The sequence below is a fragment of the Perca fluviatilis genome, chromosome 21 (assembly GCF_010015445.1).
Source record: "Perca fluviatilis chromosome 21, GENO_Pfluv_1.0, whole genome shotgun sequence".
In the NCBI taxonomy this organism is placed as follows: domain Eukaryota; kingdom Metazoa; phylum Chordata; class Actinopteri; order Perciformes; family Percidae; genus Perca; species Perca fluviatilis.
The window spans coordinates 27,536,184-27,560,060 of record NC_053132.1 but is presented as its reverse complement, the minus strand read 5'-3'; the positions used below and the strand labels follow the sequence as shown (position 1 = coordinate 27,560,060).

At 42.1% G+C, this 23,877-nt stretch overlaps 1 protein-coding gene and 1 pseudogene across 1 annotated transcript in view; both read left to right on the top strand.

Moving 5' to 3' along the window:
- The window catches only part of gas7b (growth arrest-specific 7b), an 88,301-nt gene that overhangs the window by 30,745 nt on the left and 33,679 nt on the right, over window positions 1-23,877 (top strand). Inside the window, exons 3-5 of the mRNA XM_039787836.1 lie at window positions 14,077-14,154; window positions 14,701-14,789; window positions 23,323-23,373. Of these exons, the coding sequence (XP_039643770.1) occupies window positions 14,077-14,154; window positions 14,701-14,789; window positions 23,323-23,373 (218 nt within the window). The remainder of the gene's footprint in view (window positions 1-14,076; window positions 14,155-14,700; window positions 14,790-23,322; window positions 23,374-23,877) is intronic.
- Window positions 3,646-4,447, top strand: LOC120550899 (annotated as a pseudogene).

The window sequence follows — 23,877 nt, the reverse complement described above, 5'->3', positions numbered from 1 at the left end:
GTACATGTGAGTGAATATTGAATGAGTTTCTATGTTCCATTCATTTTCTCAAAGAGCTGTACGGTCACCATGCAGGTGCGTCACTTCAGCTGCGGGGGAGAGTACCAATGTAAATGGCCGCAGCTCCTGGCGACTAAAGGGGGGAGTTTCTGGGAACAACAACACCAAACACCATCTTTTTGGTTTTCTAGAAATGGGCACTTGCATAATAAGTATTTGTTCATCTGTTCATTTCCCCTTGGATATTTGTTCTAGCGCCGCCACTGTATCCTACTTACTTACGATGTACTTGTACTTGAGTACTGAGGAAACTACAGCAGTAACCGGCTGCTGACAACCTGCTTGACTCTGCATAGCCCTGACGCCCACTGCCTCATAGAGGGCTGTTTGCTTGTTTATTTAATGTTTATTAATATTGAACGTGTCCAAATTGCACCGAATGCGACACAACACATTCTTTGCACCGGCAAGTGTGAAGTAGATGGGATGAACAGTTCTCTATATGCGAAGGACACACAAACACACACAGCACTCAGCAGCAAGTAGCAGGATAAAAATATTAAAATCAGTACCCAGATCTGCAGCATGCACACATACATCAATAAACACTGCAGCAGCATCAAAAGGTCTCCCAGTGTTTCCTCTATGTTGATTGTCAAGTGGCGGTCCGCCACGGTTAGATTTCTCCCGCCACGGTATCAGAAAAAGCCGTCTATCAGCAGTGATTGTTAGAGAGTCGCAGAATAGCGCTTCACAACGCGAGTGGGCACGCGTGCCACTCAGAGAAAAGGGAGAAAGAAAAAAGAGACAGGCGGAGGACCCGGTTGAGATGGCATGTGTGCATCCTTGAGAACTGTAAGTCGTATAGCCTAACTTATATTGTCAGTTCATTTAAGCCTGTATTAGTCTATAGGCTAGTGCTTGCACATTTTTAATTTCACCTTCACCTGCTAGCTAAATTGCACGTGGCTGTTGATTCAATACAATGCCCTTGATATCATATCATGGCATAGTAGGCTAAACCGTGATTATTTCATACATTCATGTCCCAAAACATATTGAGTGAAATTCATTCAACATAATTCCAGCCAAATAACAATTAAAAGTAGGCTATGTTATTTGAACATTTATAACCTAACCTAACTGGTACTTCCTCCGTTTTGGTGTCCGCTGCGGTGCAGTTACAATCAAATTTTTTTCCTCATACTAATGACACATGTAGGCTACGTTTGTTTGTGTGGAAAGCCCTTTGTTATTAAGCAACTGTAGGAAGGCATTCGGAAATGTCAACAGATGAGCGCATCAGTGCATGGGCAAACAAGCGCACGTTAATAAGCTGTTAAAATGTTCAATAGGTTAACCTCTCCTGATCGCTTCGTTTCCGACTGTGATCAGAAAACCAGGGGAGACTCGTTACCTCCAGGGCCGACGTTATAAAATGAATAACCACTAACTCTGCTCCGGTTGCATCTACAACACGTCTGCTTCCTCTTTCTCTATCTCTCTTCTGTCCACTTAGGCTACCACCTTAATGCCCTTAATGCCCACACTTATTACTCAAGACCGCTAGTTACGTTTCTCTGACAGAGACTATGATTATTACTAAGCAACCAAGATGCATCTTCAACCACGCAAAAGATTAAAAACAAAACCGCGAAAATGGCCAAAATAGGTAAAAGTGATTGTATTTTCTTTGCCTTTTGTGTAATGTATATAGCCTAAAAACAATTTTAAATGAAAATACAGACTATTTTAGGAAAAGTCAGGTACCAGCAGGATTGTATTTTTTTTATTTAGCAAAGTTATTACACATATAAATTTCAAAACGGTCAAAATGACCGTCCAGGCCATAGGGGTACCATCTAGCAGCATGTATGCTACTCAGCATTAATGGGCCACCTCTTTCTGAATTCCCCTATAACCGAGCCTTGGAGTTATTTTTCCAGAAGCCAAGAAAAATCAAATGCACACAGCAAGGCGTGGGCACACTGCTAAAAAAAATCCTAGAGGAAACACTGGGTCTCCCTTCTCTTCTATTCTATTCTGTTCTGTTTTCTACTTCAGTGGTGGATATTTACATTTTTAAGACTAAAACTCTGAACTCAGTATTTTACCTTGAGTGCACTCTCTTCCATGCGGTGCCTAGGTCTGTGAGGTTGTGTGATGTGAAAATGAGTCATTTTTAATAACTTTCTGCGTGTAAAAAAAGCCATCAGCAGCATGTGTATCCTGGCTCGTTGTTGCTGTGGCATTGTGAATCTGGCCTCTGATGGCGCAGAAAACCTCCACCACTTCTTTTCTGTGTCTTGGCTGCACGGTGACTAAATGTAAGAGTGCGCTCAGCCCCATCACACACTCACTGTGCTACAGGCCTGTGCTTCTTTTCAATCCTCCCCTAACAAACCCATCTGATAACTGTTTTCCTCAAACTATTGCTATTTATACCATCTCTGCTATTTTTTGCTGAACCCTTTTGTTACGCTAAAGTTCAGCGAGATTAGATGCAGTCCTGTGTGTGTGTTTATGTGTGTGTTTGTGTTTCTGCATCACCATAGTAACAGAGCAATATGCGTGGGTAAAGGCTGCATGTCCTTGTGTCAGGGCTGTTTTTTTTTTTTTTCTCCAGCTTTTACTTCCTGTGTGCAGCGACACACACTGCTGCGGTTTGTACAAGCCGTCGCCCCGCCTGGCCACTGGGCTGCTTAACATATACAGTATACTGTAGATCCACAGCACACAGACCAGCCCTTTGGTTTACAGGTAATTTTGAATGAAGTTGGATTCCTAATAAACTATAAAAACCGCCCTGTAGATTACACTATTCAGAAGAGACTCATATTTGGTATACTCTGGTTGAATAAGTTATTCAAAAATCATTTAATTTCCACCTATGTTTGCATGAAGCAACAAGTTACTTCCTAGCCCAGCCAAATAGCCCCACAACTGAAAAAGAGCCTCAGACTTTGAACAGCAGCTTTGTAGCTTACATGGCTTTGTTCTCCACCTTTTTTTTGTAATTTGCTTCACCAATTTACATTGACAAATGTAAAATGTGGCTTTCTTTCTCCTGGAACAGAATCTGGACGTTCTGGTTTACTTTCAGCTATCTTTCCTGCAAAGTTTAGACACTAAATGGTGGTCCTTATTCTTAAATTACACTGATAACAAAATGCCGTCTGTTCTTGGCTGGTGAACGAGTGTTTACGTTGTGTCTCAATGCCAATGTCTGCTAATCTGTCATTCAAACTCAGAGGCTTATCATAGTCTTAGGCAGCTGGAAACGTCTTTCTACGACAGCTACAGTGTATCTTCTGCTTTTTCCTTGTGTGTTTGATTGCCATGAGAGGAGATCCCGCTGAGCACTGTCTTTGCTCTTTGTGAGTGTGAATGGCCTGTTTTGACTGATAAAACCCAGAGACAGGAGGTAGCTAATGCTTCAAGGCCTTATGGTGTCATATGGCTATGAATAAAACATAGCAGTGTCAAAGCTAACTAGGCCATTTCTTCTTCTCCCAGCTCACAATCAGGGAAGTCTCGCATCACTGGTGGCATGGCTGGCGAACAGTCAGCTGATACCTTTTATACCTGCTGTTGACTGTTTTCATTCATACATTGACTTTTGATTACACATCTGCTACACTGCAACAGTGTTGTCTGCTGTCAGCCACTGAGATGCTGCGACTTCCGGGGACTCTGAACCAGTGATGTATGCAGAATAGAAATGTGGTTAGGGATTTATCTTGCAACCTGTGTTCTGAACACTTTTGATGGACTACGTGGAGCAGAAAGACACAGAAGCGACTGCGCCTTCAGTTGTTGACTGATATTACACAAGATGGTTCAGAGCCGATATGAAGGGGAAACCGTGTGAGGACCACTGCATCCTGTAGCATTCAAACAGACTATGCGTTGTCATGTTAGCAGAGACTCACCCGATTCTTCAGAATGGACGGGCAATCAAAAGCATCAACTACCAGATCAGTAACTGCTGCCGTCGGCTGAACAAGAAAGTGTCTGGAAAGTCCAAGCGGGGCGGTCAGTTTGTTACTGATTTCGCACCTGTGTGTAGGATAACATGCACGGATGAAACTGAATACACAATCTAAAGCTGCATCCGAGGTCGTCTTCTTGAGATCAATGAGAGTATTTTAGAAACACCTACTCTCTTGCTGGAAAAGCCATTCACTGAAGACTACATCGCTGTCATCCTGCCAAAGTTTGAGGAGAGCAAGAGCATAACAGAGAATCTTCTGAGCAGAGAGGAGTTCGAGAGTGTCGTCTCCAAACGTACTGTTGCCCAATCTCAACCATCATGACGAGAGCTCCCTGTTTATGCCTGAAGTCAATACTGTTCTGCCACTCCCACCAGGTTGGGTGAAGACTGAGGACCTTATCCTGGAAAGTGACACTTAACGTGTAGTCACTTTAAAGGGACTATTGCATATAATGCAAGGGGTGCACTGTGACTCTGTGATTATACATTGTTTTTCATTGTTTCAGAATTTGACAAAAGTTTCAAGAAGCACTCGTGTTCAAGTTCTTTGTTTTTTTTCTAATTTGAAAAATTAGAAAATAGGGGAAAGCATGCCAAATTACTTAGAAGTCTTTTTAATCCCCCCAACTAATATTCAGTTTTAATTATTTTTAACAGTGAAAAAAAGAAATGTGGTTAGGACTGACTTTGGTGAATCAGAGAAGCATGAATTGATGTTTTTCTATGTTCCATAAAAGACCCTCATCGTCATTGGATGCTACACTCTATCACTGACTACGTTTACATGCAGCCAATAACCCGTTCAAAACCGGAATATTAGCAATAACCCGGTCGCGCACGGCTCATATTCCGGTTTTTAAAAACCCGAATATGCTACCTGGGTTACCCCTTTTCTAACCCGAAAGTTTGGTCATGTAAATGCGTATTGGCATATCCCCATCAAAAGGAACATTGATTTGTGTTCTGCGCATGTTCTATTCGCAAGGAATCTTGGTCTTTTGAGTAGAGGAACGTCTTGTATGCGCCAGAAAACATAGTTATAATAATAATTATATACTATAATAATATAGTTATATATATGTCAATGCAGAAAACCTGCGCGCAGTATACCGGAAGTAAACAAGAAGTAGACGTAAACATGGCGAGACGCAGCACAGCACCACACTTTTGGAGCGAGGAGGAAACCAATTCCTTTATTAGTGTGGTGAAAACCATGAATATAATGTCTTTTTAATGTCTTTTGTTGACGGCAGAAAGTACCGAGATAGTGAGATTTATAAGAAGGTGACCGAAAAGTTATTGCGTCTTAAGGTTGTCCATAGGCTACGTCCAGACGCTAACCGTGCGTCGCCGTTTACGTCGGGATATTGCCAATTGATTACAAATTCCATGTAGGAGTAACTCTCTCTGCTCACGCATGTAAACGGGTTATTCCGAATGTTTCAGAAACCCGAATAGTGACCTTAACCCGACCATAACCCGAAAATTGACAGCTTGTAAACGTAGTCACTGATCTCATGAATTGACATCATGAGGATCCATCACAGCCCTGAAAAGCGATGCTGTACTATTCCGCCAATGGCAAAGAGAGTCAATTGAGCTGACTTGGGTTTTGATTCCACAATCAAGACTATGAAGTAGAGCTTCGTTCGGGCCCAAAAAATCAAGCCCGACCCTGCCCGAGCCCGTGCACGTTGTGTCCGAGCCCAGCCCGGCCCGACACATTAACTGGAATTATGAGCCCGAGCCCGATTTCAACCCAACACTTTCTTTAATCCGTGGGCCGTTATAACTGACGTTCTCAACTACAATTCAGAGTTGTTTGAAATGCAGAAATCTGTTTAAAATGATCTTAATGAATAATGCAACAGGAGCGAAGCATGTAAACTGCGCTGTTTGTTTATTCAGAATGGAACGGATCGCAAATGGATCTGAATGAAGAAACGTAAAAACTCAATGTATTTCTCTGTGAGGGCTTGCCCGCTTGCCTAGCCTTCAGGGGTAGTCTATGCTTGGAGAACCCCAAAAAACAAAAAAAGAAAGGACGGCGTTCAAGGCTGACTATCATCTTTTCTGCCACGGGGAGCCTGCTTCATGTGTCTCTTCATCATCCACTTCTCCGTTTTATCAGCTGTCATAGGCGAACAGCGTGCCGCACTTAATGCACTCAACAAAGCCGACACATATGTTGTCACTGCCCACGACTTGTGTGATGTGTGCAAGAGGAGGAGACTCCGCGCATGACACATGTTGCATTTTGTAACTGTAGTCCAACTTGTGTAACTTTTTGGACACATTTGTTACGTTGGCCTAAATAGATAATAGTTCTGATTATGGCATAGCTTTCTCCCACCCAATTAGGCTAAAGTAATGATAAAAAAAACACAAATGCTTGATCAAGGGTCCGGCCCGGCCCGGCCCGGCCCGAGGATAGTGGCGGAAAATAACGGCCCGGCCCGAAGTCGGGCCGGGCTCGCGTCGTGCTCGGGCAGAGAATCGAAACTCTACTATGAAGGCAATTTAGAGTGATTGACAATTTCTTAGACTCCAGCTGGTCTAAGAAATTTCCTGGCTTTCAATCTGGCAAATTGGGTATTATGCACATGTCTAATGTAATATAAATCATTTGTTTTTTAAAGGCAGCCAGTCACAAAAACAATGTCCTCGAGGTAAGCAGATTATGCTGTATTTTTCTGCATTAATATCCTATATTTCTCCCAGTATTGATTTGTGTATGACAAGCTAACAGAGTAATTGAGGCATTTAGGGCCAGTGAGTAAAGGCTGTGGGCTGATGTTGAACATCAGACGTGAAGGCCCAGCCTCTGTCCATAAGCCTGCTGCTGGGTAGCCCCTCCATGTGTGTCATTTGAGCCGATGGGCTTGGCACACTTGTCTCCGCTGCTAAGCAGCGCCAAACGGAGCAGAGCCAGCCAAAAAGACCCAAATGAAATAAGAGTTCTTTACATATCCGTGCCTTTTTTTCTATGCTGACAGGAAAGGGCTAATGTAGCTCAGTGTTGTGCTGAGAATGGACAGTAAAAAAGAGAGCCCTTCTATATTAGGGTCTGTGTCGGTCGTTCTTGTGTTCTCAGCATCTGTACCAGCAGAATGATGATGGAGGAGTATCAATGCATCTATGGAGCTCAGTTAAACTTCACAAACCTGTCAAGGGATAACTGTGAAAAGTTTGTACCTGTCATATTCAGTTGGCATTACCCTGAAAGATGATTGATAAAAGAAGCTGAGTTCATCCAGAGTCACTTAAAATGACTGAGGGGAAGAGGGGCATGTGGACAGGCTCTCCAACCATGACTAGTGTTTCAAAGCTTTCCACCATGGAATAACTGTCATTTCGGATCATGATGTGACAAAAGTAGTGAATACCCATTTGAAGGGAGTATGAGCAGGTAGTTACTATATAATTACTTTTGTATTGTCCTTATTATGATGAGTTAAGAACACTCATCTTACATGAAATGTCTGTTCAAAATCCTGAAATTCTCTGGTGTATTGATGAAATTGAGTGGTTGTTTAGATTTAAAATATACAAGTTAGTGACTTTTGTTTCTAAAGCATGGAAAAGAAGACAAGAAGGTTTATTTATTTAATTTATGTTGCTATTCTGGTATCTGGTCCCTACTTGTCTTGTAAGCCCATTTGGGCTGGACATACTTTTCGTGTGTATGGCACAATAATAAAATGATTCATTCAGTCACTATGAACGATAGAAATAAAAATAATTTGGTGATCTTATTGCTGTAATAATTTTAAATGTACTTTGGCTCTGTAACTTCTAATTAATGTTACACAGAAGCAGTACTATGATGATCCTTGCTTGGTAACTGGACTTCACCTTCATATAAAAGCACAATAGTGAGCAGTGTTTCCTCTATGTTGATTGGCAAGTGGCGGTCCGCCATGGTTAGATTTCTTCCGCCACGTTATCAGAAAAAAGCCGTCTATCAGCAGTGATTGTTAGAGAGTCGCAGAATAGCGCGGACACGCGCTTCACAACGTGAGTGGGCAGGCGTATGGAGTTATATTACTATCATAAGTCAAGAGCGCATTATTTCAATTTGAGAGCATTTCTCACTGATATTACGTTCAGATTTCTTGCTCTCACACTGAAATAGTCACTGCTCGTGCTTGGATTTGCTCTGCTTGCACTCAAATTTTCTGCCTGACTGTAACCAAGTTTATATATCCCGCGCCGTTTATAGCTTTATTATAAGTATATGTCAACAATGTGTACAGAATGGTCGACGCACTTTCACCTGCACCCATCAGGAAACGGGAGAAAGCTTTGAAGTGGGACGTATGAAGTTATGTCTACAACTACGAGGGTGAGTAACATAACTTAAGCACCTAGCTAGCTAGCTAGCATATGGCCTAGCTTGATGTCCAGAAACAAATAGATGTTCTTTATTGTAGAAAATGTCGCTCAGGAAGTTATAGACTACAGTTTCCCTCAACTGCAGCTGGGACATTCTAACGCTTAACGTGAAAAAGCTTAACGTGGTTTAATGTACCTAAACAATGATCAATGATTACCAAATTTCTCTCTCATATTGCTCCTCATAACCACTGAAAACTGTCAAAAAAATCGAACCCAAAGTCCAATTATTATGGACGTTATGTGACTGATAACTGATTGATATCTGATTGATCATTGTTTAGGTACATTAAGTTACCACGTTAAGCTTTTTCATGTTAAGTGTTAGAATGTCCCGGCTGCTGTTGAGGGAAACTGTAGTCTATAACTTCCTGAGCGACTGATCGTCCGTTTTTGCCCCCTTTACATAATAAATATGGCTATGAAATAGAACATGAAATACATAAATGAGGCAATACATATATAGGCATTAGTCATTATAGTTCAATAGCCTAAATACATATGTTTTACTTATATTTATTTCCGGGGACTTTTATTTATTCCGTCTATTTATATGCACGTTATATTCAAAGGAAGTTTAGTTATCTCACAGGCTCAGACTAAAAGCAGCAGCAGCAAGCCTGCCTGACATCAGTGCATAGCATATCACTGCAAAGAAAATAAAATATGAATAAATCACGAGCGCGGTAGATTCCCAGGTCAGCTAGAGTGGGTAACGCAGCTCTGCAGACGGACCAGAGTTAGTCAGCACCGGGAGCGAACCGCGGGGACCAAGCTCACAGGGCTGGTAGCTAGCTGCTAGCTAGCTGCAGCAGCTAATATTAGAATATTAGACCTAGCACCGGAGGTCTGATCCCCATGATTTAAAACGAAAATCAAATAACCATTTGTTTTTTAATACCTGTTTATGAAATGAAAATCGAATGAACGAAAAAGTACACGGACCCAGTCTGTTAAGTACAATTTCACCACTAATAAAACAGATCTAGAGATGATATGCTTTATTTGCAACTTAAATGTTATTTTTTTAATTAATACAAAGCAAACTGAGCAGAAAGAACAAGTATTTTGTTTGTTTGTTTCTCTTCTTCTAGGTGTGACTGAAGTACCCCTGTTGAGCTGCATCACAGCTGCACTATGTGCATGGACCTGTGCCAGTCAGCACATTACTCACCTGTGTGCAGAGGACAGGTAGCAGTAGCACAAACCAAGAAGGTTGGCAAGTCTGATAATAATGTAATTGTAAAAAAATAAATAATAATATAATAGTAAAATCATGTTACATACACTTATCGTTTATGTTTCTTGCTTAAATTCACAGGGTGCACAACCAGGCCTGGGAGAGAAAATTACTGATGTCCACAAAACCAAGTCAGAGAAGGTAAGGTAAGATAGTAATGATGTTAAAGCAAGCTATGTACACCTAATATATTACGTGTTGATGTCTATGAATCTGTCTTTAATAGGAGCATACTATACAAAGACAACCGTGGAGAGTTCCTGGATCGGTCTGTCCTCAAAGTGCCAGAGATCTACAAGGACTTCACCCTTTTCTGCAACATCAGCGTATAATCAAAGTGATAAAAGAGAGAACAAATTATTGTTTTCTCTGTTGACATGAATAGGTGCCTGTAATGTCTGCCCATATATTCAATCAATTCAATAAATGTTGATAAGTATCACTGATATTTCTTAAATCATTGTAGTTTTTCAGAGCAATAAGATACAGATTATTAAAACCATGTTCACATTTGCAACAAATTAAAACCCTGATCAAGGCAAATTGTTTTTTCATGTTCCATAAAATTTATAAAAAAAAACGGTACAATTAAATTTACCAGAGCTGACACTTGGTAAATAGCTTTAATTTACCTTGTCAAAACAATGAGTAATTCATAACAAATTGCACAATATTTGACACAAAACCTTAAAAGTGTATGGTTCATACTACGGTGAAGCAGTACAATGTGCCTATAGGATTTACTGTAGCAGGAACATTGATATTGGCAAACAGATGACCCAGGTTCAGGTGAGTTTGTGAGCAGGGTTATGAATAAAGATAAGATAAGCCTAGTGTTCACAAGAGGGATGATTCAGGTATGCAACACAAATTAAGAATAATTCAATTAAATAGGAGGTATGTACAACTAGTAGAAGATAAATTAACTATACAAGAGCAATTAAGGTAAAGTTATGAGGTGGCAAGCTAAAGTATAGTCAATAGCATGGAGTCAAGTCAACAGTGTACACCAGAATAATATATACTGTGATTAAGTAATGATACTTACTGTTGTCTGTACTAATATAACAACACAAAAAAATAATATAATGTTTGATGCATTATGGAGAACAACCAAGTCCCATATGAACCCAAGAGACTTTAAGTGCAGCTGTTGATGATGTTCACTACAAACAAAACTTGCAGATGGTTGTAGTCTGTAGTCAGCCATACAGGGGTCTATTGGCCATTAATATATATGTCAATGGTTATAACATAGACAGTATATAATACACCAATAGACCCCGTTGCTCTGGACAGAGACCAGTGAAGGCTATTAGAAGCACTTTTCCGGTGATGGCCAGCTTTACTGCGCAGCCTCCAACTGAGAGAATGTGACGTGAGCAACGTGTCTGAAAGTTGTAAGTCTTCTAGTGGCTGCGCTAAGAGAAATCTCAATCATTCCCAATCTTACAGATACGGAGAGTGTAGGTGTATGTAAGGAGATAACATGGGCACAGGCTAATTATTGCTAACTAACATGCTAGTTAACATTAGTAATTAAACCTAAACAGGTCATGTAAGTCGAAACTGCCTGAGAGCTTCTCCTGTACTATACGGTAATTCCTCTACTGTGCGACAGTAAGTCACTTGGTTATGACACAATCGTTAGCCTATTTTTACAAAAACGTCTGCTACGGAGCCATAACGTGAGGTACAAGGTAATGAAGCCTTTTATACATTGTCGTGTTTCTTTGGAACTAAACAACGGACAAATAGAGTCTTCAAACATTTCTGATGTAAAGTTATTCGCAGTCAAGTGACGTAAAAAAACAATGGCGGTCAGTGGAATGCTAACAATGCTAACAATTCGTTTCCGACCGTGATCAGAAAACCAGGGGAGACTCGTTACCTCCAGGGCCGACGTTATAAAATGAATAACCACTAACTCTGCTCCGGTTGCATCTACAACACGTCTGCTTCCTCTTTCTCTATCTCTCTTCTGTCCACTTAGGCTACCACCTTAATGCCCTTAATGCCCACACTTGTTACTCGAGACTGCTAGTTACGTTTCTCTGACAGAGACTATGATTATTACTAATTCAATCAATTCAATTAACCAATAATTATTATTAAAAACAAAACCGCGAAAATGGCCAAAATAGGTAAAAGTGATATTTTCTTTGCCTTTTGTGTAATGTATATAGCCTAAAAACAATTTTAAATGAAAATACAGACTATTTTAGGAAAAGTCAGGTACCAGCAGGATTGTATTTTTTTTATTTAGCAAAGTTATTACACATATACATTTCAAAACAGTCAAAATGACTGTCCAGGCCACAGGGGTACCATCTAGCAGCATGTATGCTACTCAGCATTAATGGGCCACCTCTTTCTGAATTCCCCTATAACCGAGCCTTGGAGTTATTTTTCCAAAAGCCAAGAAAAATCAAATGCACACAGCAAGGCTGCCAACTTTGCCACTGAGGCAAATATGCAATTAGTTTCATTATGAATGGTTTCATACTATAGCCTATTTTGGGTTTTGGTTTCCCCCATTTTGTAGACCTACAGTTCCTCAAAAATACAGTTCAATCAAAACAAAATCAAATAAATAATATATTTGTTTGTGTTGCAGCGAAGTGTCCGTTCCGTTTAATACATAAAAGATTTGGCGGCGGGGCAGGGCGCGGGACTGGGGTTCCGACAGATCTGCCCCCACAGCTAAAAAAAATCCTAGAGGAAACACTGAGTGAGTTATACCCGAGCAGTCTGTGTTTAGAGCAGAGTAGAGCTGAAGATCTTTGCCCGAACCCGACGGGACTCATCTTTTACAAAAGACAAAGGAGCTGTGTGCGTGCGGCGCAGTCTCTTTTTTCTTTCTCTCCCTTTTCCGCCGAGTGGTGCGTGTGCCCGCTCGCGATGTGAAGCGTGTGTCCGCGCCATTCTCCGACACTCTAATGACTGCTGATAGACGGCCTTTTGTACAGTCAGGCTGTAAACGGGTTCGGGCTTTTAAAAAGCTGTCAATCAAAATGTACTTGTCGGGCTCGGGCGAACTCTGTCAGGCTCGGGCCTTTTCGGGCAGTACTTTTAAGGCCCGATTACAGCTCTAGAGCAGAGATCTTCAACAGGGGTTCTGGGACCCCTAGGGGGTGCTCAGAATCAATGCAGGGGGGCCTCCAAAAAAGTTTTTTCAAAAATTAAAAAGTCCTATGTTATGGTTGGGGTCGGCTGGCTCTGAGTCTTTGTTTTTGTTTCCTAGTTCTATTTGACTTCCACTGTCAGTTTCCTCTGTTTGCCTGCCTTGTTCTGTTTCCTGTGTTTTTCCCCTCCTCCCGCTTTCTCCTGCCAGCTGACTGCACACACCTGCTCGTCGTTCCGCAATCACCTCTCCCTGCCAGCCATCTACAATCAAGCCCAGTATATAAACCCCGGATTCACTCATCATCTCTGCTTGATCGTTGCTTCAGCCACCCAGTTATCTCCTCCATTTCGCTCCGCTACCTCCAGTCAGCTGGCTTCACCATACGGTCCCCTCCTCATGGCTCCCTGTTCCGCCCTGCCTCCGCTCCTGTGTTCAGCCACTCCTCTCTTGACTCCCCGGACTCCAGTGCCTCCTCCTCGGCTCCCCTGGCCCCGGTTTCCCCGTGCTCCCCCAGCTCCTTCACCATCCTACCTCCAGCCCCAGAAAACCCTCACTGCTGCCCTCGGCATCCGCCGCCCCACTCCCATCCAGTTTCTATTGCCCAATAAATCTGTTTTGTCGAGCCTTGCTTTTGGGTCCGTTCTGTCTCATCATAACATCCTAAAATGATAAAACATATTATTAGCAAATATAAATCCCCACTGATGATAGGCTAACTGGCCTATAGGTAAGGTAGTCACTAAGATCCACAGATCCAGTTCATCCAGAGGATTCACATTTATAAAATCCTGCCATGTGAATACACAACGTTATTTTATACAATATATATAGTAGGGGGTCCCTGCTCCGTCTCTTTTTCAGTTAAGGGGTCCTTGGCTTAACAAAACATTGAAGAACCCTGGTGTAAAGGTCTGTATGGTTAAACTGTAGCAGCCTGGCGTCATTTCCAGGTGACTTAATAAAGGTTTAACTGAGTGAATGGCCATGTGTAACGGCACTGAGCTAGGGCACAGCACTTCTCGCAGCCTGCAGATTTATCAACACATCAGTCCTGCTCATAGAACAGGTCCTGCTGCCTTCAGATGCTGCATGCATAGTGGAATTGACACAGGCATATCATTTGGAAGTGTTGGGCTAGTCATCCAGGCAGCCGTGCTGTAAGACACTGTAAGCTAGTTTAACTGCTGACTGCAACAAGTGCCAAGTTTGCACCCGCAGATGGAATCACTTCTTCTCCTTGTTGCCCAAATGGAACTAAAACATGACACAACATGACAGCTGGTAGTGCTCTCCTAATGTCATTTGCCCCCCTTTCACCAGAGACTACATGGGAGAGGCCGTCCAGTGCACCTGGGACCCCCAAGACCTCTCTTCGACACAAGAACTCCCTGCCAACAGGTACTACAAATCTATCTCACTCCATCTGAACTCTCTATCACTTCAACGAAGCACCCGCTCATGCACACCATTTCCTGTGACTCATTTTATCTTTAGCCTCAACTGCAGAACTAAGGCTCTCTGTCTTTGTTTTGGCCCATCTCTAAAGGCAGAGGAACAGTCAGGAACAGTTCCACTCAATAAAGTTGGTTAGTTTGCATAACTGGACAATTCCCACTCACTCTAACTCATAGTAGCTAATACATTCATTGAGTTTTAATGGTGCAAGACAATTTTGTAAGTTTGAAACTAGCAGTTACTAAGATTTTAGGAAGGACTTTGCAGACAAAGTTACTCATGGATTTACATATATTGTAACCCAACCCTAGATCTCTGTTTTTGCCCTTTTAGGACAGTTAAGCATTGGCTTGGTTTGACTCTGACTGATAAAGATACGTGAATTGGATCAGTACAGGTTTACAGCCTTATCTACAGACACCAAAAAACTAATTAAATTTATTTCTGTCTCTGTCTTGACATCTCCCTCTTTCTCTTATTTCTCTCCAGTGAATGGATTTCACTCAGGTGGTAGTCCCTTGCATCATGTGGAACATTCACACAGCAGTCTGGTTAGGAAGAGCAGTACAGAGCCACAGGTAAAGCTGTCTGACTATTGTTATTCCTATTCCTGTACAACATGTTGCACACCCACCGCAGTCTAAGACTCTGGCTGAAAAAAGGGGTAAAGTTTCCATTAAACCATATCAGCGTCATACTACTTCCTTTTTTATATCAATGTCATTTCTCAAGCACAGTACACCTTATTTGCATTTGAACTAAAACAGATGATGTCATCAAACTAACAGGATAATCCTGAGAGAGAGAGAGAGAGAGCAAGAGAGAGAGAGAGAGAGAGAGACGTTTTTCTGACAATGTCAAACCAGGTCTGGACATTGTACGGGGTTTCCCTTCCTCACATGAAGCACACAACAGGAGATTGTCCGTGTCAAACATGTTCTCACTCCCTGGAAATCCTCCATTTGGTTAGGCGAGGGGTTGCTCCTGGGTAGAGCGTGCAGGAGGCAAGGCATGACGTCGATTACAGCGTGGTTACAGAGCGGCTTCCTAATTTGGTCAATAACAACCGAGTCTCTTTCCATTCCTTGTCTGAGGATTTCAGCATCAGCCCTTATCAGTCCCTCCAGAAAAACGCGATTATGCGATCGCATAATTCAATGCATAATCAGCCAAAGTCCGCATATTCATGCGGGGGCTGCATTTTTTCAAATATGCTGCACTTTCGCTGCATAAATTGCCGATTTCCGCGCAAAATATGCAGCGCTTGCATGATTTCATAATCCCCGCATTTTCGTTGCAAAAAAGTCACATATATCTTAGCAGAAAGTTGAAAAAATGTTGCGTTTACTTCACACAAGAGCAGCCATTTTCCCCTGTTGCCATGGGAACGTTATGAAGTGACGTAATTATGCGACATGAATATCATCGAAAAGCAGGTGTTGGAGGTTGAATTCAAGGGGGTAAGCTTCGCTTCAGAACTCGAGCCATCTATGGCGCCATTTTGTTGGCATCACCTCCTGTTAGCATTCCGCTGACCGCCATTTTTTTTTTTACGTCACTTGACTGCGAATGTCCGTGCCTTCGTTGGACATCGGTAAAACGTTTTTCCGAGTGAAAACGTCACCATTCACGTAACGTCCTGTGGGAATCAGAGGTGGGAAACTCGGGCTGGATTTTGATACCCGAGTTTCCCAGTTGGTGACGCGTTGTTGACAACTGACGTTTGATGGAGGCGACTTTGGTTCACTGAACATATTTTAATGACAATAAACTGTTTATTGTGGACAAATGCCTCTGCCAAGAAACATACACAGACATAACATGTTTCAAATTATTCATAAATAGGCCTATGTATAAAAAAAACAAACACATTATCCGTGTCTTTTCCCGTTCGTTGTCCTTCAGATAACACAAACACACACCTGGCGATGTGCTGTTTGGATGCTCGCATAAGAAAACAGCAGAAAATCTTTTGTTATTGTGGCCTCCTTTTTTTCACACACCTGATGCTCTCGGCTACGGCCAACAGTTGGTGGCAGTCATGCAAAAAGTTGTTATGCCAAACGCCAATATAACAGAAGAAGAAGAACACGCATCCCGACCAAGGGGGTAAGCTTCGCTTCAGAACTCGAGCCATCTATGGCGCCATTTTGTGGCTACCTGGCCATCACCTCCCGTTAGCATTCCGCTGACCGCCATTTTTTTTTTACGTCACTTGACAGTGAAAAACTTTACATCTGAAGCGTTTAAAGACTCTATTTGTCCGTTGTTTATTTCTAAAGAAACACGGCAATGTATAAAAGGCTCCATTACCTTGTACCTCACGTTATGGCTCCGTAGCAGACGTTTTTGTAAAAATAGGCTAACGATTGTGTCATAACCACGAGACTTACTGTCGCACAGTAGAGGAATTACCGTATAGTACAGGAGAAGCTCGCAGGCAGATTGGACTTACGTTAGCTGTTTAGGTTTAATTACTAATGTTAACTAGCATGTTAGTTAGCAATAATTAGCCTGTGCTTATGTTATCTCCTTACATATACCTACACTCTCCATCTCTGTAAGATTGGGAATGATTGAGATTTCTCTTGGCACAGCTACCAGAAGACTTACAACTTTCAGACACATTGCACACGTAGTAAAGCTGGCCATCACCGGAAAAGTGCTTCTAATAGCCGTCACTGGTCTCCGTCCAGAGCAACGGGGTCTATTGGTCCATTTTATATATGTCAATGGTTGAATTTGACATGTACTTTTGCTGCGTTCATGCCACCTCGGAATAACAGGCCCTGGTTACGTTGTGTTTCCGACTGGCAGCGTTCACATGGTCGGGATGCGTGTTCTTCTTCTGTTATATTGGCGTTTGGCATAACAACTTTTTGCATGACTGCCACCAACGGTTGGCCGTAGCCGAGAGCATCAGGTGTGTGAAAACATGGAGGCCACAATAACAAAAGATTTGCTGCTGTTTTCTTATACGAGCATCCAAACAGCACATCGCCAGGTGTTTGTTTGTGTTATCTGGTGGACAACGAACGGCAAAAGACACGGATAATGTGTTTTTTTTTTTATACATAGGCCTATTTATGAATAATTTGAAACATATTATGTCTGTGTATGTTTCTTGGCAGAGGCATTTGACCACAATAAACAGTTTATTGTCATTAAAATATGTTCAGTGAACCAAACGTCAGTTGTCAACAACGCGTCACCAACTGGGGAACTCGGTTATCAAAATCCAGCCTGAGTTTCCCACCTCTGATTCCCACAGGACCTTACGTGAATGGTGACGTTTTCACTCGGAAAAACGTTTTTCCGATGTCCATGAACGCACGGTTTGAGTCTCTTAAGTTGGTATCAGAAAGCTATCTTAATATCTGATATCTACTCAAATTTCTTTGTTTAAAGGTTCCATGACATGGTGCTCTTTGGATGCTTTTATATAGACCTTAGTGGTCCCCTAATACTGTATCTGAAGTCTCTTTCCCGAAATTCAGCATTGGTGCAGAACTACAGCCACTAGAGCCAGTCCTACAATGAGCTTTCCTTAGTATGTACCATTTCTGTGTCTGAAGCTATTGAGGAGGAGAGTGGGAGTGGCAAGGTGGATGGTGGGGGTGTGGCCTTGACCAACTGCCACTTTTCTCGTTTGAAAGCCATGATGTCTCTCTCTCATGGGTTGGCCAAATTCTCTGGGTGGGCAAAGCAGAGAAAGGGGAGGTAACCTTGCTTGTTATGACCTCATAACAAGCAGATTCCAAAACGGCTCATCTGAGCTTTCATTTTCTCAAAGGCAGAGCAGGATACCCAGGGCTCGGTTTACACCTATCACCATTTCTAGCCACTGGGGGACCATAGACAGGCTGGGGGAACTCATATTAATGTTAAAAAACCTCATAAAGTGAAATTTTCATGCCATGGGACCTTTAAGTGCTCCTGCTGTCTATATTATTAACGATTTTTGAAAGTCTATCTCTTTTGTAGCTTTTATTTCCCTCTGTTTAGGCTATTACTTTTATTTTTACTTTAATATTATATTATTTGTATATATTTTTGTATCTTATTTGTTTACTTATTGCAATGACTGAATATCTGTAAACTATTTTTGGAAATTAAGTTTAAAAAAAGCAGGGTGTTGGGGGAATCACTTTTTCTTCTCTTTTTCATCAAACCGCAGTTTTTGCAAGTTCCCGCATTTTTTGCAAGTTCCCGCATTTTTTGCAAGTTCCCGCATTTTTTGCAAGTTCCCGCATTTTTTGCAAGTTCCCGCAATTTTTGCAAGTTCCCGCAATTTCATCGCATAAAATTGCATAAATATCCCGCATATTCCATCGCATTTTTTAAGAAAACGTGCCGCATAATCAAGGATTTTTGCCCGCAACAATCACAAAAAAACTCTGCGTTTTTCTGGAAGGACTGCCTTATGGTACATGCGTTGTTTTCACGGCAGGGATCGTCCCGCTTCCCAGCATTGCACGCTAGTGGGCTTGCCACCAGTTTCTCTTCACTGACCAATGACAAACAAAGAAAACAGGCTACACCCTCCTACAAATGTGATGGCTGCAGCTGATTGGACGAACGTGTCACGTGAGGCTGGCTGCTCCCAGATTTCAAAACCTACTAACATGGCAGCTTGTTTGGAATACAATCTCTTTTTTAAAAATAGTTCACAATTTTAAGCAAAAATAGGCCATGCAGTTGCAGTCAGCTTTTGAGAGGTGTCAAGCCGAGCCGGCCGCTCCTCATTTGCATGAAGTTGCCTGGATTCAACTTTATGCAAATGAGGAGCGTGCTACTCAACGGCCGTTTTACCTGCGCAGTACCAGAATGCATTACACGGCTGCTCCAAATAGAAATGATTGTGAAGTGTGGAAATCACGCTGACGTGGACACGCACCATTCCTGCGACAGAAGCTCCTGAATCTCGATGTCTAGTTAGACATTTTTGTTGGCGTCTTCCTGTAAACCACTCTTATTTACCCTTGGATGTTCGGTTTTTTACAGGTTTTTGTTGTCCGGTCCAACTGATTTATCATATTTGTACTCTTGGGGTCTCCTAGAATAGGTTTACATGCTTTGATGTTCAAAATCATATTATGTTTCTCATATTGCCCATTGCTGCAGCTCCTCCACCTGAAACACTGTGTCTGAGCTCTTGGCCCGCCTTCCTAAAAAAAAAAACAGTCGGCTTTGATTGGTCAGCTGGCCCACTCTGTTGTGATTGGAGAACCAAATTCTAGTCTCGCATTGCCAGAGAAAAACATACTCTGGTTTATTGGCATTTCTATAGACCAATCACAATCATCTTGGGCGGTGCTAAGCGCCGGACGGAGCCACAGTGCCTCTACAAAATAAGGAAGGAACTTGTTTTGGTGGAACATGTGTACGTTCAAAAGTAGTTTTAGTCGTGCAACAGAAAACTCTGATTGGACAGATAGTCTAGCTAGCTGTCTGGATTTACCCTGCAGAGATTTGAGGAGCAGTTAACCATAGTCCTCATAAATCCACCAGAGTTTAGAATGCCAACACATAGAAAGAGGAAGGGGACAGACATCTGGCTGAAAATGAGGGAAATCCGGCTGAACAATCCCCTAAATGAATCGTTAGACTAACCAAATTTAAACAAGCTGCTGCATCACCAATTGAGGAATTTCAAACTGGAATATGGGCTAACCGTTTTTAGGCAAGAGAGAAAGCTCCATTTTGGGTCAAATGTTGTTTTTTACTAACACAAAAAATTATGTCACACACTAAAAAATGGGAAAAATCCAAAAAGCATTAATTGGGGCTTTTTAAAGTTTTAGTTGATGGAAAGTCATTACATTTTACTCAACTTGTCAAAATTCTCTCTTAATTTTGTCAGCTATTGTTTCATTTTGTCTTAGTATTAGGGCCCTATTTTAACGATCTGAAACACAAGTATCAAACGCCAAACGCAAGTAGCTTTGTGGGCGGATCTCGGGCACTGTTGCTATTATACCGGCGGGATAAATGACTCTTGCGTCCAACGCAAATCTAAAATGGGTTGGTCTGAAGTAGCTACATTACTCATAGGTGTGGTTTGGGCGTAACGTGCAATAAACCACTCAGAGTGTTATCCCACATTCCCTTTAAAAGCATGCGCGCTTGTTCCATGGCAGATTGCTATTATAATGGCGGATTTTCTAGGTGCATGCAGCTCTTCTGTCTCTCCTCTCCCGTGCTGCTGCTGGGGCATTTGGGTTAAGTGGCATCGGCACTTGCAGTTCAACATCACATTTCACAAGTCCTCTAATATTTCCTCATTTATGTCATCAACACATCCATGATTCAAGGAAATGTTGTGTAAAACAAGGTCATATTTTTTCGTTGTATTTACAGTATGTATGGTTTGCAAAAATGGGAACTGCTGGGTCCGTGAGATGAGAGAAGCAAAATCTGTTCCCGGTGTGCACACTCTATATTACGGCCAACCTTAAAACAGCAACTGAATAACGCGTGCTATTTTGCGTGCTATTTTGCAGTTTCAGAAAACAATTCCGCCACTGACCAGGAAAAACCTAGTCTAAAGTCTGGCGGAATAGTTTTCTGAAACTGCAAAATAGCACTAGGGAACGTTTGCGCCAGAACACGCCTCCTCTTTTTGCTGAACTGCCCCTGGGAGTGCAAGTTCATTCCCTAATTTACCGACGTGAGACTGTGGAGGGAAAAGTCCGCCGTGCGTCGGGTGCAAAATAGGAATGATACATGCGTCAGTGTACAAAGTAAATTGCGCTGGGTGCAAGATCGGGCCCAGAGTGTCAGATGTCCTTTATTAGTCATCCCATTATATTGAACATTTTAATTAATATAATCTCGCCAACCAAACCACAAACAGGATTGGGGACAAAGCACAGCCCTGGCAGAGGCCAACCCCCACCTTTAAGTCCGACTCACTGCCGAGAACCCAGACACAGCTCTAGCTTTGGATGTGCAGGGATTAGATATCCCCAAGAAGGGACCCCTGGTCTCCATTCAGGGTCTCCAAGAACTCTGAGGTGGTGTCAAAGTATTCTACCCCCCCCAACCACAACCCGTAACCGTAGGGAGGCGACTAGGGATAGACCAATTATCGGCAGTTTTAGGTAGTTTGCAGATTATCTGTGTCAGTGTTTTATTTGCCTGATAACCAATAAAGTTAATAATTAAAAAGTGTTCTACTTTGGCTCGGCTAGCTCTGAGTCTGTCCATCTGCTTTGGTTTCACTCACCACTGTATCTGACTTCACTAGCAAGAACCACACCACAACAATATATAACTTAAAGATTTAATGAATGCTTGATTATAGAATGTTAAGAACATAGGAACAGATTTGGATGGTGGGTGAGATTGAAAAGAGATGTCGTGTGGTTGGTTGGTCCGGGAGGATGTACTGGAGACCGGGTGGAGTGACACAGTTTGGGGGTTCCGTCTAAGGTGCCATCACCCGAGCTGATTGCAAACCACCTCTGACTGTCTTTTACTGGGTATTATGTTCTCATAGTTTCTCATTTATTAATTAATAGCATTTAAACAAAGTTTTGTGTTGGAGTTTTTAACATTCCAAAATTTATAAATAATAATACATTTTTACTTAAAGATTTTCATTTTCACTGTAAATGAATATCGGTTCCAAATATCAGTATTAGGCTTCATTAACTACTAATAATTGGTATCGGCCCTGAAAAAACAGTATCGCTCGATAACCTAGAGGCGACGCTCTCGTCCACCGGGGTAAACTCTGATGTAGCGTTGCTCAGCCGGGGACTTGTGAGTATCCCCACACCCGCCTCACAGCCTGGGCAACTCCAGAGAAGAAAGGAGTCCAACAGCTATCCAGGAGTATGGTTACACAACCAAGACTGTGAGTAGAAGTGAGCCCCACTAGTGCTAACTGGTAGAGCGCCACCTCCAGCATAAGTTTCAACTCCTTTCCCCACAGAGTGGTGACGTTCCACGTCCTCAGAGCCAGCATCTGCTGCCCAGGTCTGGGCTGTCGAGGCCCCTGACCTTCAGGGGCAACACAGCAGCGCACCCGACCCGGTGTTACAGGCTGGGCTCCTTGACAAGCCCGGCCCCACCGGGTTGCTGATTTACTAAAATGCCAGGAAAATGCAATTCAGGGTTATACGCAAGCTTCAAATTACTCCGGTGAAATGTACTGTGCTTTCAAAGTACTGTAGTAAGGGTAAAATTACTGAAGGGTCATATTTCCACTGTATTTTTTAATGAGCTATTATTAATGACTTCTGGGTCAACGTGTGTAAAGAAATTGACACTGTATTCAAGAAAAAAAGAAGAAAAAGAATGTCGCTCAAAGCTATTTTTTGCATTCTTGAAATACAATCAATAGCAACAGCTGGCCATAAGACTAAAAACAAGGCATGTAGTAATTTAATCCATTGTAAAACAAATAGGGAGTAGTGCAGCTTTAGCATCTTAACACAGCCTGTCTTTGATAATAATGATGTATGACGTAGTCTTCCACATTTCACATCTCTCTCTTTAGGTCTCTCATCATTAAGGGAGAGGCTGATGGCAGTTAGAGCAGATTAATCCCTCCTACACTATCTGCTCCCTTGGTCATAATTAACCAGGCAGTCAGGGTGCAGTTATACAGGATCCACCCACAACATATCCACTCTGTCTCCTCATTTCTCTCCTTTGCTGCCTCTTACACTTGTGCACACACACACATTATTCGAAAAAAAATAAACTGTATATATATTATACATGTACATTTACATGTACATATACATTTGTTTTTCTCATTTTTTTTTTTATCTCTGTCCCCTCCATTCACTCTGTTGGTTTACTATGACTCTATTCTAAGCTTAAGAGTTAAAACTCACACATGCATACATCCACTCTCGCACACAAAGAGAAAGCCATGCTTTGCTCTGCAAAACTATCCTCCCTACTCACACACACACACACACACACACATACACACCAGCAGCAGCAGCAGCAGAGAGAGAACCAGACAGACGTAACAGCACTCACCAGAAAACAACTGTGTTTGTGTGCGTGTGAGTGACAGTGTGTGTATGTGGAGCAGTCATGTCTGACACGGAGGATGGAGATTTTGATGGAGCGTCCTTCTTCTCTCCGCAGAGCCCGGGATCAACGTCACCCAGGAAACACAACAAGGAGACCACGGTCACGGTGAGTGGGACAACTAACGGGAACTCTTACCTAACCGGCTCTCTACCGGTTTGAAAGGGAAAATGCTGTTTCGTCAAGTCAGATTGGCCATGGGACTAATTTAGTTTGATGTTTGCTGCATCAGTTGTTTGTATAACATAAATGAATACACATATTTAACACACTGGGACAATAACTATAGCTTGACCTGGAAATGAAATTTTCCTCTTCAGAGTTTACTATCCATTTGAAGTGTTTTCATTTGCTAGCCTTAAATAATCTTTATAGATTTAAAAAATAAATAAAAATACATCCTATAAGACTGAGGCTTAAGTTACAGGACACGTCCCAGGCAAAAAGTCATGGAGAAGTATTTGTGTGATGCAGTTTAGCTAGGTAGGGTGTTGGGTGTAAATCACAGAGTGTGGTCTAGACTTGCTCTTAGCAGTGTACTGTTGTGATTGGACACTGCCATGCCTTGTTACAAGTGTTAATCTAAGATTGGACATTCACCGTTTGGGGGAG